Source organism: Canis aureus, chromosome 10 (genome assembly GCF_053574225.1).
Source record: "Canis aureus isolate CA01 chromosome 10, VMU_Caureus_v.1.0, whole genome shotgun sequence".
Lineage (NCBI taxonomy): Eukaryota > Metazoa > Chordata > Mammalia > Carnivora > Canidae > Canis > Canis aureus.
In genome coordinates, this window is record NC_135620.1 from 40698348 (window position 1) to 40715742 (window position 17395).

The 17395-nt window shown below is 36.2% G+C and overlaps 1 protein-coding gene across 3 annotated transcripts in view; it reads left to right on the forward strand.

Annotated features, from left to right (window-relative positions):
* The window catches only part of DENND4C (DENN domain containing 4C), a 124627-nt gene that overhangs the window by 83581 nt on the left and 23651 nt on the right, over positions 1-17395 (forward strand). For 2 of the 3 annotated variants that reach the window (XM_077912107.1, XM_077912110.1), the window contains 7 exons: positions 4287-4415; positions 4603-4747; positions 5024-5170; positions 10160-10282; positions 11681-11827; positions 14713-15878; positions 16740-16917. In XM_077912107.1, the coding sequence (XP_077768233.1) occupies positions 4287-4415; positions 4603-4747; positions 5024-5170; positions 10160-10282; positions 11681-11827; positions 14713-15878; positions 16740-16917 (2035 nt within the window). The remainder of the gene's footprint in view (positions 1-4286; positions 4416-4602; positions 4748-5023; positions 5171-10159; positions 10283-11680; positions 11828-14712; positions 15879-16739; positions 16918-17395) is intronic. The other variant, XM_077912108.1, reaches the window with a different exon arrangement.

The following is a 17395-nucleotide window of genomic DNA, read 5'->3' on the forward strand; positions in this document are numbered from 1 at the left end:
TGACATTTTGGCCCACATAGTTATTTATTGTGGGTCTGTCCTGTACATTGTAGGATGTTCAGCAGCATCTTTGGACTCTGCACGAGCTGCCAGTAACAGTCCCCTGTGTACATGGCATTCAGAAATGTCTGCAGACATTGCCAGAGGTCCCTGGAGGTCAAAATTACCCCACTAATATAGACAATTATAGTTGGTATCATCTTTATAAGGTTAACCTGAATGTACAGAATATGCCTAGAATAGTACCTGGCTTATAGTGTAAGCACTCAGTGATTGATATGCTAAGGTTTCATAGGCAGTATCTCTCTTAAGCTGGAGAGCCACCCTAAGAGTTAAGGTAGTGATACTATCCAGTTAATCGTTGAAGAAACTGAATCACTTATTTAGCCTTTTTCTGTGCTAGTTTTCCCTCTTAAAAAAAATGACTTTTGGTGTTAAAATAACTATAAATGATCTTTAGAATCAGATTAGAATTTAAAGTGAAGTTGAAAAAAAAATGGAAAAAAAAACAAAAAAATAAAGTGAAGTTGAAATAAAAATTCTGAGTAATGGGTATGTGAGGGAAAAGAGCACAGGTATAGAAGAGAAATGGGATTGAAGAAGGGAGCGTTATAGGCTTCAACAGTAATTACATATTTTTTCTAAAATAAAAAAGATCTTAAATGAATACAGCATGTATAATATGAAAATTTGAGAATGCTTGTGGCTACACTAAAACTCATTTTCTCTAAGAATTAACTGTAGTTTATAAAAGCTTTAAAAATAAAAATGAAATTATAAAACAACTAGTAAAATATCCATTCTCATTTGATTACATTTTTCTCTCATCCGATGTGTATAAAACTATTTGGAAATTAAAAGTACTTGATCAGAATCAGTGTTTTTCATACCTCGTGCATTTTAGTGTTTTAAAAAAATTGTTCTAATAGTTTCTTAAGATGTGTTTTAACCTGTGAAAGGTGTAAAATATTTTTAAAGTGTTTAAAAGTGTGCTCTGTAAAAGTATGCCATATGAATTACGTTACCGTTCTCCAAATTCAAAGCATAGCACTTGATAATTTTGTTTTAGTTAAAAGTTTATAATGCATATCATAAATTTCTTGAAAAGTAATTGTCTCTATAGGTATTTAAATTCAGTGGTGTAAAGAATTACATTCTCTCGTTTTCTAACATAAAGCAATTATGACAAGCTAAAAAAATTTCTTAGACTATTCCCTAATTAACACTGATAGCTTAAACTTGGAGCTTACTTTGTTGTATTTCTACTTCTAACAGGTTATTTTGACAGATTTTTAGTATCCTGAAGTCATTACATCTCCACAACTGGAAGAAAGAAATGTTTATTTTAATACTTAATGTGTATGTGCTAGGTATATTTTGTGCATTTTATCTGTTTATTGATTATATAAAGAGTAGCATATTAAAGTTTTCATGGAATTTTCATGTACATTCTTTTCTTCGGTATCCCCAGCAAGTCTGTGAGGCAATAAATTAGCTGCATTTTACAAAGAAAGTAATTTGAAACTTAGATGACACACATACAGGACTGCCTCGTAAGTGGTCTTGATTTTTAGGTCTGTTTCATTAGAACCCAGTGTCTCATTCATGAGCTTACTGTTTTAATTTGACAGCTTTTTGTTCTACATGTTATGCTTGTAAAAGGTGTAATAACCTAGATTTGAAAATAAAACTCTTCAAAGACCCAGAAGTAGCATATGCCACAAAAAGTTAAAATGCATAATGCATTTGTTTTTAATACTACTTAACTGAATTTTTAAAGAAAATGGAATATTTGTGTCAAACTTGTTCCTACATTGTTTTATCAGTCTGTTCATATCATATTATGGTACATTGCTGAGTAACAAACCACCCCAAAATTTAGTGGCTTAAAATAACAACTTTATTGAATCTGACCCTTACTTTATTTGCCAGAACCCAGGAAGAATTCTAGGTGATTTTTCTTCTCCACATTGCATAACTGGAATCACTTGGTTATAATCTGTTGCTAGCTGATCTGGTCTGGTGGGCCCCAAATTGCTTAACTCAAAGCCAGCCAGGTACCTTGGCAAGGGTGATTGTAATGGGGGGCTCAGGTGGGTCCCTCTCCCTCCACGTAGGCTCAGGACCTCTCTCTGTGGTACTTGGGCTTTTCCCATGGTAGCTTAGAGCTTAAGGAGCATTTATTTCAAGCGAGAGGAAGTGGAAATTTAGTAGTTTCTGAAGGCTTAAGCCAGGAGACTAGTACAGTGTCTCATCAAATTCTATTGGTCGTACAGTCTCGGCGATCCTTCTCCCTTCTCCAGCAGTTCAAGGAGAGGGACACGGACCTCTCAGTGGAAGGATGAGCAAAGAGTGAGGGGGCCATCTTTTATCTACCACAGATATCCAAAAAATATGTTGCAGGCAACAAAATACTGCAATTGAAAAATTATATCTGGCATTATTACTATTTCTTTAGTTTGGTGTCTGGCCCTTATACAGGTAAAACTGGAAGGTTGGGGAATACTTTGTAGACGTCAGAATAAGTTCATAGCTTAGAATGGTTTTAGAAAATTCACATGAATCCAAATTAGACATAGAAAGTGAGTTCCTCCTTTATGGCTCACAGGGTCTTAAAAGTTGATAGGATTTTAAGATTCTTCAGTACAACTTGAACCTAACACTGATCCTCTGTAGAAAGTATAGCAAATGAGATCTTGCTCTGCTTGATTGGGTCTGTGATTAGGAAGTGTATGTTTTTTTTTGTTGTTGTTGAGCTCACTTTCACCTCCATGTGGCTTTTCTGGAATTGTACAAACTGTTTCTTCCCTCTTTCAGTATGACAACTCTTCAGATACTTGAAGAACCCTCGTGGGCCACATTCTTGCCCTCCCTTTACACATCTTACCTAGTTCCTTCAGTTGTTCCTGATTCATGGAATTTCGTAACACTTCTTTAACTTGTTATTTATAGAGTTGCTCTCAGGTTCTGACTGCCTTCTGTCTCTAAATTATATTCTCCGTCTCTGGCTCCCAAGTATTCATCTTTATGACCATCGGCCTTTTCATGTCTTTTTTCATTTCTCCTGTTCTCTTGACTAAAATATCCCTTCTGAAATCTTTTTACTATGCCCTTTAGTTGAGAGACCAACTGGGCTTTATGGTACCTTTTTTTTTTTTTTTTTTTTAATTTTTTTTTTTAATTTTTTTTTTATTTATTTATGATAGTCACAGAGAGAGAGAGAGAGAGGCAGAGACACAGGCAGAGGGAGAAGCAGGCTCCATGCACCGGGAGCCCGACGTGGGATTCGATCCCGGGTCTCCAGGATCGCGCCCTGGGCCAAAGGCAGGCGCTAAACGACTGCGCCACCCAGGGATCCCCTATGGTACCTTTATGTTAACCAACTCTGCTGTAAACAGAACACATTTTACAAGTCCCAACAAGAATGTCTTCTCTGTGTGTACTTCCTTCTTCTCAGACTAAGCTGAGAGACAGTCTGTGGCTGCACCGTTGCTGCTCCTGTCACCTGGCTCACCTCTTTGCCAGGAGCACTTGAGATACCGGTTCACTCTCCGTGGTTTCTGCTGTAATCTTCTAACCTCACTTGTCTTCTTGTGATCAGATCTAGCCCTCCTCAGTAAACACATTCTCAGGAAAGCCTTTGCTAAAAATGTTGTTGTGTTTTAAAGTTTCTTTAAAAAAAAAAAAAAAGATTATTTGAGAGAGTGAGCACAAGCAGAGGAAGAGGCAGAAGGAGAGGGAGAAGCAGGATCCCTCCGCTAGAGCAGGGAGCCCAACTTGGGGCTCGATCCCAGGACCCTGAGATCATGACCTGAGCTGAAGACAGATGTTTAACCAACTGTGAGCCACTCAGGCACCCCTAAAGTTTCTTCTTATACTTTTCTAAGGCATGAGTTTACAGAATCTTTTTTGTTAGGTAGCATCCTGGAGATGTTGTTTAATTCCTTTAGCACAGAATATAGAGTTTGATTTGGGAGAGAGTTATTTTAATCATTTTAAATTTAAAAAATGAATTCCTTCTCAAATTATGGAGAATAATAGTCATTCTCTTTGTGTAAACTTAGTTGCGGAAATAAGTGGCACACATGCACATAGGTCTTATGTGAAATAGTTAATAATGCTGGTATTTTCATTAATGAGTAGGTTTTAAAAATTTACTGAGATTAAGAACAAAAGACAATTAGTGCTGGATGACTTTGAGAAGAACTGAGTAATCAAAAGATTTCTACAAGTCATAGGTAGACTAATATGCTAACTGCTAATGCTTTGATGTTATTTTTTGTTAGGTGTGCTATCGTGTAGTCATGCAGCTCTGTGGACTATGGGGTCATCCTGTTTTAGCAGTGAGAGTCTTATTTGAAATGAAAACTGCTAAGATAAAGCCAAATGCTATTACTTATGGTTATTATAATAAGGTAAGTGGGATTGACATTGGACAACATGCTGCTTATTAAGATTGATACATTTTGTACCTTTTATTAATCATGAAACTTCTTTTAAAATTTTGAGCTATAGTTATTTATGTATATATCATGTATGTAGTTCTTTAAAAGATCAAGTATTCCTAATGAGCATTATTTTTAACTGTAGTTTTACCTTTAGGTAGTTTTGGAGAGCCCGTGGCCTAGCAGTACCCGCAGTGGTATCTTCTTATGGACGAAGGTACGGAATGTGGTACGTGGCTTGGCACAATTTAGGCAGCCGCTTAAAAAGACCGTGCAAAAGTCACAGGTCTCCTCAATATCAGGTAATACATGTGGTTGGAAAGATACTCTCTTGCTGAAACATAAGCTTTATGTAGGCATAGGAGTATTTAATTGTATGAAGTAGAAAACATAAATGAAATTCTTGTTGATATTTTCATATACAAGTGAAAACAGAGATTACATTAGTACGAAATTATTTCCCCCCATACAAATTTAGAAGGTGTTCTGCAACTGTAAATGAATTGTGGGGCCTTCATGTTTAGTTTCAGAGATTATCAGTGCATGAGTTATTGAACTGCTGTTGTCCTTATCTTTAGCTCCTCAGAGTGCCACAGGTGGAAGTGATGGGGACACGGTGAGCCACGGTAGCGTGGATAGTTCTAATGATGCTAACAATGGGGAGCACACAGTCTTCGTCAGAGATTTAATCAGACTTGATTCCACTGATAATCACTTTAGCACAGGTACTAAAATCTGGATTTTACTAACCCTTCACTTACTCTCTTGTTAAGTCTTTCCCTTTTTAAAAAGCTTTTACCCTCCTTTGAGTTTGTGCAATGAATGCTTTAAAAATACTATATATAAATACGAAATTACACCTCTGATTGCAGATCACTGCAAAATTAACTTTGGAGTGCTGTGCAGAAGGCTCTAGCATGGTGCTCCTTTGTTTTTATTCATCATTAATTTGTGAAAGTATACAGTATAACTGGGGGGATTAGAAACTGAGGAACTTGAATATTAGTAATACAACTTGCAGATCTTTTTTCCATTAAATGGAAAATATTAAGAATTTGAGGTTATGAATATTATAGAGGGAAAAAATAAGTCACACACCATGAGATAGATTATTCTCTTTGCAGAGTAATTATTTTAAATGACACTTTTTAAGTCTGAGAAATTTCTGAAGCTACATTTACGTACAAAACTACGGGCATACATTCTGTCCTGAAATTAGAAAAAGGCGTAATTCAGGTAGCACATTGAACAAATATATGTGTGTTGCACATCCTTCTTCTTGTGTTGTTTTCTTTTTTGTTGTTGTTATTGTTAATATCTCAAGCTTTTCTTTAAAAAAAAATCCTAAGTCTTTAATTCCTGTGCTTCATCTGATGAACTTGTCTCAATGACTGAAGTTTCCTTTTTTCTGCTCTTTGTTGCTCTGCTTTTTGCTCTGTGCTGTTTCTTGGTGCTGCATTTGTCCTTGGCTGTCATGGTGTGGGGTGCAGACAGACTTGTATGACGTGAAGCTATGGATACACGTGTGCATTAATTCTACCCTTGAATGTTAACCACTTCAGGTAATTTCCCATTTATTAGGTTAAATTTTGCTGACATGGCAAGGGTGGGGGAGAGACCTTTTGTTGTGTTTATTGTTGTAGGTGGAAATCACTTTTAGTTTTCTTGGCTTTTTCTCCTTCAGATAAGTGTAATCATATATGTACCACTGAAAATATCCAGCTAACATTTTACGATCATTTTGCAAATCATATTTGTTATCTTATTTGAAAATACACTGTACCTTGCTATAATTGTTCCTTTGGCGTTTGTTTGCAGCATCATTAAATCATTGAAAGTCAACATAGAACTATAGGTTACAATCCTATTTGTAACTTAACCTTCTTTCAACAGTAGGAATTATGTGACTTTAATTTTAAAGTCACCTTATTTTATTTCTTCCTGTATTTTTTCCTGAAACTTCTAAGAAGAAATGGGTTTCATTTATGGAAAAAAATATTGTGATATGAAACCATTTCACCAGAATAATTATAATTTAAAAAATAATAATAAATACTATCCTTACTCTTCTAAACATATCTCCTTTAATGAAAAAACAATCTCCTTTTATTCTGGGTGATTGGTATAAAGATTCCAATAGTTGGGGAAGAAACTTCAGATCCTTTTTCCATACATATCATTTCAGTTCCATTTCAAATGTCTGAGGCCTTGTTGCTGAATTTACAGTGATTATGGGTCCTTGTAGAGTTTCTGGTGACATCATTTGATACTTTTGGAGACTCCAACCTAGGTGCTTAAGTTCCTCTTTCATGAAAGATTCTCTTGTAGAATCTTGCACTTGGTACCTGATATGGAGTCACTTAGCTTGGCAGAGGGTGAGGGCGCATATCTTGGTTTAATCTGTCTGCTTAGACCCCAGTCTGGTGTCCATTTCATGGTGCCGTAACGCCTTATCAGACTTTCTGTGGGGCCAATAAAAAACTGAGAAGTTAATCATTCTAACCAGGGGTACGTAAAGAAGTTTTGTTCTTTTTTTTAAAAAATATATTGCAGACCTACAGTTTGAGTGGCAGTGTAACAAGCAGTAGAAAGTAGAAGGCACTACAGTTTACTCTTGAACAACATGGGTTTGAACTGCACGGGTCCACTTCCATGCCAGTTTTTATTTTTTTTTTTTTTTTAAATAAATACAGTACTGTAAATGTATTTTCTCTTAGGATTTTTTTTCTCCTTTTAAAAAAAGTTTAAATTTCAGTATGGTTTACATGAGTTGTTACATTAGTTTCAGGTATACAACGTAGTGATTCAACTTCTCTTTACCTTACGCTGTGCTCACCACAAGTGTAACTACCATCTGTCATCATACAACTCTATTACAATACTTGGTTTTTTAATGACATTTTCTTTTCTCTGCTTCCTTTACTGTAAGAATATAGTATATAATATATATATATAACAGAAAATATGTGTTAATAGACTGTTATTGGTAAAACTGCCAGTCAACAGTAGGCTTTAGTAGTGAGTTTTGGGGAGTGAAAAGTTATGCCTGGATTTTCGATTGTGGGGGGTGGGAGGGCCAGTGTGTTCAAGGGACAACTGTGTGTGCTTGTTTCATGTTTCACTGACATCCCCTATAAGGATTCTCTAGGAACTTAGTTTCAGTTAGTCTTCAGTCTTCGTTTCAGTTTGAAATGATAGAACTTGTAGGTCAAATAGACCTATTTAAAATTTTATCCTGAAATTATTTCAAACTTATGAAAATGTTGCAAGTATAGTACAGAGAGCACTTGAATAACTTCTCCCTAGATTCACTCACTTTTAGTTCACATTTGCTTTATCTTTTTCTTTCTGTATACACATATACACATTCTTTTTCTGAATCATGTGACAGGTTGCATACATCTTGACCTTTTATCTTTTAATACTTTAGTGGTATTTTTCTCTGATAAACCATAGTACAGTTAACTAAATTCAGGAAAATATCTGTACACTACTTTAGTCTATAGTCTGCATTCCAGTTTTGTCAATTGCTGTAATGTCCTTTGTGGCACTCTGGCTCCCTCTCTGCAGTCTCCTTTAGCCTAGTTCCTTACTCTTTCTTTGTCTTTCATGACCTCGACCTTTTTGAAGAATTCAGTCTAGTTATTTTGTGGAATCCTCCTTAGTTTGAGTCTGTCTGATGTTTCTGTGTGATTAGATTGGGCTGTACATCCATGGCTCTACTACAAAAGTGACATTGTGTCTTTCTCAGATTGTCACATCCCAGAGGCATGCATTATCTGTCTGCCTCTCATTGTTGATACTAATTTTGATCACCTGGTCTTAGTATTTGTTTTCTCCTAGTTATTATCATCCCTGCAGGTGATAAGCTATCTGTGAGGAGATCTGAGACTATACAGTAATACCCTCTTTCTTATCATACTTTCTCTCTTAAATTTAGCATCCATTGATGATTCTGCCTTAACTGGTCCTTACTATAAAGTAGTGATTTGGGGTACCTGGGTAGCTCAGTTGGTTAAGCATCTGATTTCTTCTGCTCACATTGTGATCTCAGGGTTGTGAGATCAAGTCCTGCATTGGGCTCTGCACTTAGCATGGAGTCTGAGATTCTCCCTCTCCTTCTGCCCCCACCCCCCAATAATTTTTTAAAAGTAGTGATTTTGCCAACTCTCTTCTCTGCCTACATTTATAAGATGTTATAAATGTACATTGAAATGTCGTACATCGTTGTACAATGAAATGTTCCTGGTTCATTCTTCTAGCTTTCCTGCCTGAGATCTGGAATCAGCCATTTCTTCAGGATCCCAGGTTCCTTTCAATGGGCAATAGATTTTATTTTATTTTATTTTATTTTATTTTATTTTATTTTATTTTAGTTTTTTATTTTATTTTATTTTATTTTATTTTATTTTATTTTATTTTATTTTATTTTTATTTTTATTTTTATTTATTTACTTATTTTTGGGGGGGAGGGCAATAGATTTTAGATGCCACGATCTAGTGTGCCTACTTACTGCTTCTAGACTTTTTCAGCAGAGCTGGAATATATATATATGAAAAAAATGTATATAGTTTTAGAAATACCTCCATTTTTTTTTTTATTTTTAAAATTTATTTATTTGAGAGGAGAGGGGAAAGGCAGAGGAAGAGGGAGACAGAATCTCAGACTCCCCGCTGAGTGCGGAGCCCGACACAGGGCTCAGTCTCATGACCTGAGGTCATGACCTTAGTGAAACCCAAGAGTCAGACACTTAACCAACTGAGCCACCCGGGTGCCCCTTGGAATACTTCCAGTTTCAAATCAACCCCACAGATTTTTCTTTGCCTTCCCTCATTTCATTTTTAAAAAATCTCTCTTCTTCCACAGTGAGAATTTTGGCTCCCAATAACCATCATTATTTTTACTTGTTTGCTCAGTCTTGCAGTATACATAAAATAATTTCAGAATTGCTACATTTATTATTCTGGAAGAAACAAACTTTCTAAGGAGTTCAGGGTTTGTCTCTTACCCCCTTCTCCCCCAGGCTTAGGATATAGACTCAAAATAATGTGTTGAAAAGTTTCTTGTATTAGTCCTCTCCCCCACACCCATTTCCCATCCTTTCAATATAGTTATTCATGTGAAATACAGTTGGTCTCATTTGTTCCTGCTTACATTCAATTTTAGTTACTACCCTCATCCCAGTTTTGTTGATTTAATTTTTTTGAATATGTAGAAAATGATGCATTTCCAAAAATAAAGTAATACAATAAACCATATTTAGAGAAGTTTCCTCTCCCTTTATCTCTTCCATCCTAATTCCCCCCACACCTTGTAGTTAACCAGTTTTATTGCTTTCTGGTGTATTATTTCTCCATTTCTTTTTGCAAAAGTTAACATATATGTTTATTACCTCTTTTTTCTTACACAAAAGGTAGCATTCTAAAGACATACTCCAAAAGAAACTTTTCAGAACATCTTGTCCAAATCTATTAATTTATGGATGAGGAAACTAAGGTTCAGTGCTTCCAAATTTTTTAGTCTTTGTTGTTGCTTTTGTTCCTTTTCTTTGCTTCTTATCATTTGTTTACAATGTTCTGTGTGCTTTGTGAGCTTTCTTGTCTTCCTTTTCTGTAAACTTAATTGTATGAATCAATGGAATTTTCTTTTGACATTTTATACCTTGACAATGAGTAAAAGCATTCGCCTATAAGCCTGCATTCTTTTTCAACAGGTGGTCAGTCTGACCAAGGCTATGGGTCTAAGGATGAACTTCTAAAGGATGATGCAGAAATTCATGTGCCTGAAGAACGAGCAGCAAGAGAAGTGATAACTAAAACAAAAGTGCAAACAGAAGGTTAAGTACTGGTATTTACTAGCTTTACTTAGAAAAATACCATATTCGGGCAGCCTGGGTGGTTCAGCGGTTTAGCGCCTGCCTTTGGCCTGGAGTGTGATCCTGGAGACCCAGGATCGAGTCCCATGTTGGGCTCCCTGCGTGGAGCCTGCTTCTCCCTCTGCCTGTGTGTCTGCCTCTCTCTTTCTGTGTCTCATGAATAAATAAATAAAATCTTAAGAAAAAAAAAAAAGAAAAAGAAAAATACCATATTCATTTTTTTAGGTTTGTTTATTTTTAATAATCTCTCCACCCAACATGGGGCTTGAACTCATGGCCCCGAGATAAAGAGTTGTGTGCTCTTCCAGCTGAGCCAGCTAGGAGCCCGTGTACTAATCTATAATTTTGATGATAATTTCTAGAAAGAAATAAAGTTTTGGGCTTATAAGATATTATGTTGTGTTATAAATGGAGAGAACGAGTAGTTTCTCAATTTTAGAATTTAAGAGATCTTTAGAGACTATAGGTCAGCCTTCAATTCTGTAGGAAACTACAATCCATTGAGGTATTCATTTGCCAAAGGTATATAAATAGCTATTTTGTGATAGAACCAGGACTAAACTTTGAGTCATCAAACCTGTGTTCTAATGTTTGTTTTATTTTAAAATACGGTTTCACTAAAAGTCCTTCAAATATCTAAGGTATTTTTCTTTTCTTTTTCTTTTTTTTTTTTTTTTTTAAGATTTTATTTATTTATTCATAGACACAGAGAGAGAGGCAGAGATACAGGCAGAGGGAGAAGCAGGCTCCATGCAGGGACTCGATCCCGGGCCTCCAGGATCACACCTGAGGCTGCAGGTGGCGCCAAACCGCTGCGCCACTGGGGCTGCCTTCTAAGGTATTTTTCATTGGTAGGTTAGAAATAGTGTCTGTGGTTTCCTGTTTTTTGTCTTTTGTTTTCTTAAATGGTTCTCATTGAAGTAGATATGACTTACAGTAATCATTTTATGGAAATGTGGAGGAATTTTCTGGCTTTATGGTAATAAGATGTTCTTCCTACCCTCTTATACAGAAGTATACTTTTCTTTATGATGTCACTTAATTTAGGCTCTAGAGTTATGCAGAAGCAAGCCTCTCCCCTACTTTACAAAGTGATGGGAGTGTAAATGGAGGCCAAAATCTTTAATTTATTCACAGGAATGCTCAAGTTAGGATTATTGTTGCTAAAATAAAGCATTTATTTCATGGCAACATTGATGGCATAAAGTAAATCAGACCCAATAAACTTGTATAAAATAGTCACATATTCACTCCCACTTGGAGAAAAATATAGAAAAGCAAAATATACAAAAATCAATATATGGTTTCTGTTGAATTTTAGTGAAAGTAGGAATAACATCCAAATATTTTTTTCCCCAGAGGTGTGTGATATCTCTGCTATGGTGGCAAAACATTCACAACCCAGTGCAGAGCCACAGAGTCCTACCGAGCCTCCTGCGTGGGGCAGCAGCATTGTAAAAGTTCCATCTGGTATATTTGATCTCAGTGGCAGGAGGAGCAGCACTGGTGAGTCTTTATGTACTGATTGCTAAATATTTAAAATAGTTTTTAAGGACATTAAATTGATGACTTAATTGTAATGAACATGCTAAAGAGCCAGAAGTGTTTGAATCCTACCTGTGTATAGGATTCAAACTTAAAGTTGTTTAAAATGTTTAGTGTTTAAAAGGAGGGGTGTTTAGTATTTCATTGTTACTGGGAATACTTTCTTATTGTATGCCTCTTCTCAGTTTGGTACCTCTTTCTCATGGTAGATAGTGAGAGGGGGCCTCCTACTATACTCATTAAGAACAGAGAGGTAGTGATGTCATTGAATTCCAGGGGGGCTTTTGTGTGGCTATGGAAAGGCAGTGGGAGAAAAAGATTCCTGTCATTGTGTTGTATTACAGAAAATACCAGTGTGTCTTTAGTTTGGCCAGTTTTTATAGGCACCTTGAGCCACTTATTTATGATTCAGTATTTGTAATGAATAACTCTTCTGTGTGACTCCCTTGAATTTGAGTTTACTACTTTTAATTATGTTTTAGGCCTTCCAAGTGCCCTGAAGGCTTGCATCTAAGTGTATGATTTCAAAGAACAAAGAGATTGGCCTGTGTCTTTTTCCCTTTTTTAGTAGCAGCTATAATTCACTTCTCAAAAGTCAACTGTCTTAAGGATATCTATTGTGTGACTTATAGAAATTAATTTGCAGGGCAACTGGGTGGCTCAGTGGTTGAGCATCTGCCTTTGGCTCAGGTGATGAAGCCTGGGGCCCTGGGATGGGGTCCTGCATCAGGAGCCTACTCCTTCCTCTACCTGTGTCTCTGCCTTTCTCTGTATCTCTCATGAATAAATAAATAAAATATTTAAAAAAATCAATTTGTTTACCTTCTTAAATCCATGTAGGAATACTCTTTATTCCAAAAGTTTTTCCTTTTAAAGTTTACTGACAGCAAGTTTAGCTTGCTTGTTTTGGGGGGCAGGTAGTATTCAAGAGGTGAAGCTAAAGGTTTTTGAAAAAATAATATGTTCTGTGTTCTGTTTGCCCAATCTGTTGCTAGCAGGTTTAAAAATGAAAAAGGAGGAGGGCAGAATTTTATCAAAGGTTTATAATCTACTCATAAAATTGACATAGAAGTGACGGGCATTAAGGAGGGCGAGATAACGAGATGAGCACTGGGTGTTATACTATATGGTGTCAAATTGAATTTAAATAAAATTTAAAAAATATTGACATGGATAAGATCTGGGGACTAGCATGTTTTCTTCCTTCTTTAACTCATCCTATTTCCATGTTATATCTTGATGTGGGAAGACTGATTCCAATAAAGGAAGAGGTAGTAGTGGAGCTTTGGCCAGTATATCAGAGGGTCAATTTTTTTTTTTTAATTGAAAAAAATGTGCCACTAAATTCCTGGAAATACCATGAGAACCAGTAAATTTGCTAAGATCTGTTTCTCAAATACTGGTAAAAATTTTCAAAGCAGGCACAAATTTCAGAGTTGTAAAATAGGCTAATTTAATTCTCCTAAAAGCTGTGAAATATCTCTAAGTGCTTATTGTTCTGTTTAATTGGTAGATAAAAAGAAGACTTTATTAAAAGATAACTTTTCTCTCAAATCTTCTCAGTCATTATACCTTTTAAAAAATAAATGAGAATCCTAAATATGTATGAATGAGTAGACTTAAGTTCTGATAATGATTCAAATAGGAAACAGCTTTTGGTCTTGGAGTGGAAAAAATTGCATGGGAGCAAGGAATAAAAGACAGCCCGGTGCTCAGTGATTTGGCGCTGCCTTCGGCCCAGGGCCCGATCCTGGAGACCCGGGATCAAGTCCCACATCGGGCTCCCTGCATTGAGCCTGCTTCTCCCTCTGCCTGTGTCTCTGCCTCTGTGTGTGTGTGTGTGTGTGTGTGTGTGTCTTTCTCTGTGTCTCTCATAAATAAATAAAATCTTAAAAAAAAAAAAAAAAACTACTTGCTTGTTGTGATGAACACTGAGTGTTGTATGTAAGTGATGAATCACTAAATTCTACTCCTGAAACGAATACTACACTATATAATAACTAACTGGAATTTAAATAAAAACTAAACAAATAAAAACCCTTAAAAAAAAAAAGAAGATGACTACTTGCTTCCCCCAAAAGTGGGGGAAGTTCCTACAGCCACTGGAATAATTTTGTTCTACTTGATCAAACAAGACTAAACTCTGTGAGAGGTCTGGGATCATGTTTGTTTTATTTGCCATTATATTCCTAGCACCTTATATAGTAAATGCTAGTAGACATCTAAGTGTTTGTTGAAGGAATGAATATATCTGAAAAGTTTTTACCTATTCAGATTTCATCAGCCTTCTTGGAATTTACCAGGTCTAAGCACTCCCTTCTAGTTTCCTTTATTTTACTTGGAACAGTAAGGCTTTTATTTTAGAAAATATAGAATTCCTACATGGTTATAAATTTATTTTGTGTGGAGTAGATTTCTGCCAAATATATGTTAAATTATATGAAATCTAAAAGGGAAGAGATTCTGTCTTTTTAGATCTGCTATTTAACACAAAATATATTTCTTAAATTGAATGTAGAACTTCTTAACTGTAAGATGTATTTGATATTTGATAAATGTGATAGATTTTGGTGAAGAATACAGGCATAGAGCATATACTGCATGATTTTTTTAAATGTGTATGCACAGAAGGTGAAAGACAGGTTATTAATTACAATGTTATCTCTGGGAGGCAGGACTGAATGGAGGTTTTTTGGTTCTTTTTTATGTATACTTTCTTTGTACCTTCTAAACTCTGAATCTTTTACGCTGAGTATGTATTACTTTTCAAAACTCAGAAAAACATTTTTCTAAAAGTTATTTCAGAAAGTAGAGTTTCATTTCTAATATTGTACTTTCCCTTTTAGGTAATACAGCAAATGTGCCATTTTCTACTCAGGATCCAGCTGAAGATGCAGTCTTTGGTGAAGTTACTAATCTCAAGAAGAATGGTGATAGAGGAGATAAAAGACAAAAGCATTTTCCAGAGCGGAGTTGTAGTTTCAGTTCTGAAAGTCGAGCAGGAATGTTGCTTAAGAAGAGCAGCTTGGATTTGAATTCAAGTGAAGTGGCTATTATGATGGGAGCAGATGCCAAGATTCTTACAGCAGCATTGACCTGTCCTAAGACTTCCCCACTCCAGGTTGCAAGCACCCATAGCTTTGACAGTGTTAGTTGTCATCTAGTTGACACTAGGACTCGTATGTCTGAAAGCACTTGGGATTCTGAGCACAGATCTTCGGTATTAGAGATGCTTGAGGAGAGTCAAGAGACCCTAGAACCTGTGGTTGATGACAGTGTAGCTAAAACTACTATGAAAAAGGATGCATGTGACAGTCTGCAAAATGATAGTAACAGTAATCAGCCCAGAGACTTGAAAGTAGGATCCAAAGATGTAATAAATAAGAGAAGTAGTTTATATGGTGTTGTTAAAGCTGTTGAGAGGGAGGATGTTGAAACTGGACTAGATCCTTTGTCTCTTTTGGCCACTGAATGTACGGGAGAAAAAACTCCAGACTCTGAAGATAAGGTGTCCTCTCCAGTAATTGCACGTAATCTGGCTGATGAAATTGAAAGCTATATGAACCTAAAGAGTCCCCTGGGTAGCAAGTCTTCCAGTATGGAATTACACGGAGAGGGAAGCAGAGAGTCTGGCACTACCATTGCATTTACTCACCCTTTAGAGAGAAGATCAAGCCTACCTTTAGAGCCTGGTCCAGCAGCAGAGGAATATCCTGAAAGTGAAAAGAGCTCCCCTGCAGAATCCAGATCTAAAGCTTTTACTGGGCGTTTCAAGCAGCAGACTCCTTCTCGCAGTCATAAAGAACGTTCAACTTCTTTATCAGCCCTGGTGCGCTCTTCACCACATGGCTCATTGGGTTCTGTGGTAAATTCTTTGTCAGGGCTAAAGCTAGATAATATACTCTCAGGACCCAAGATGGATGTCCTAAAATCTGGTATGAAACAAGCAGCAACAGTGGCCAGTAAGATGTGGGTAGCTGTAGCGTCTGCCTACAGCTACTCGGATGATGAGGTAAGAATGTTTTATGTGTGTGGTCTACCTGATAGGGGAGTGTTTCTAGTATTTTATATATATAAGTTATTATTTAGAGATTTCTGATAACTTTGGTTTTTATATTTTAAAACTTTATGCATTTCCTATTTCTTTCTTGAAATGACTTGAACAGGATGGCTGCTCCATTTCTAACCATCACAGCCACATCCCAGCCAGCAGTAAGGATAAAAATAGAGTATGAAAAGTATGCTTTCTTTCTCTAGGGATAGTTCCTAGAGTTGCACCTAACATTTATCTGTGTATCTGTTTGGCCTAAACTTAGTTATATGGTTATATCTAGTTGCAAGGGTGTCTAGAATAGGTAGTTTTTATTCTGAACTATAGCTCCAGCTGAAATTCTCATAACCACCTTATTTTAAAGGACTCCTCTTATCCTTATTTTTAAGATGATATAATTAAAAGTTAGAGTAAAATAATTTCTATAAGGTCACATACCTAATACGTGATGGGGCCAAGACTGCAGTGTGGCCATCGGACTTTGAAGCACCTACTGTACTGGTGCTGGGTGCCTGATCCCGTTGGAGGCAGTGAGTTTCCTAGAGTTCCTTCGTTTTTTAGGATATTGATTATTGAGAGACACCCCAACATATATCAAGAGCGAAACAAAATCTAAAAGTATTATAGGTCTTTGCTTCAATATCTTAGAGTATGGAAAGGAAATTCCAAATAATATCAAGAAGAGTTCATGGTTTTGAAAAATATGGGGATGATAATTTATTTAAGGTTTATAGAGAAGTTTAATTTTGAAAAGGGTAGAGTGAATATATTCTTATTGTAGATATTATTTATGTATGAGGGTTTTATTCTTTTCAATTAAAGGAGGAAACTAACAGAGATTACAGCTTCCCAGCTGGCCTTGAAGACCATATTTTGGGGGAGAATGTGTCACCGAACATGAATATCTCAGGGTTGGTTCCCAGTGAACTTACCCTGAGCAACACAAGCCTTGGCAGTAGCAGCAGCAGTGGAGATGTAGGAAAACTGCAGTACTCAACAGGTATGGAAGGGATTGTCCTCTTCTGTAATTTATATGCCCATACCTCTCCCTCTCCCTCCCACATACACAATAAGCCCCTTTGTTGAGATGAGCTGATAGATTTTTAATATAGCCACACCATACTATCACTTATTTTATATGATCTCTAAGTATTACCATCACCTTAGTTGTATTTGTGGATTCTATCATTAGTTCCCAAACTTCAGTGTGTGTCAGAATCACATGGAGAATTTATTTAAAAATATATACAACATCCAAGCCTGAGGCTAAAACTTTTGAAACTGCATCTGAATGGGGCCTTAGGAATGTATATTTTTAACTGGCACTGTGGATAAATCAAATGTATACCAGAGTTTGGGAATCCTTGGGCTGTGTCACTGATATTTTTAGTGCTGTTATTTTCTAAAATTTTAGTTCTATTAATTTTTTTCCAACATTCAGTTACAAAAAATTTCTGATGTCCTGAATAATTGAAAGG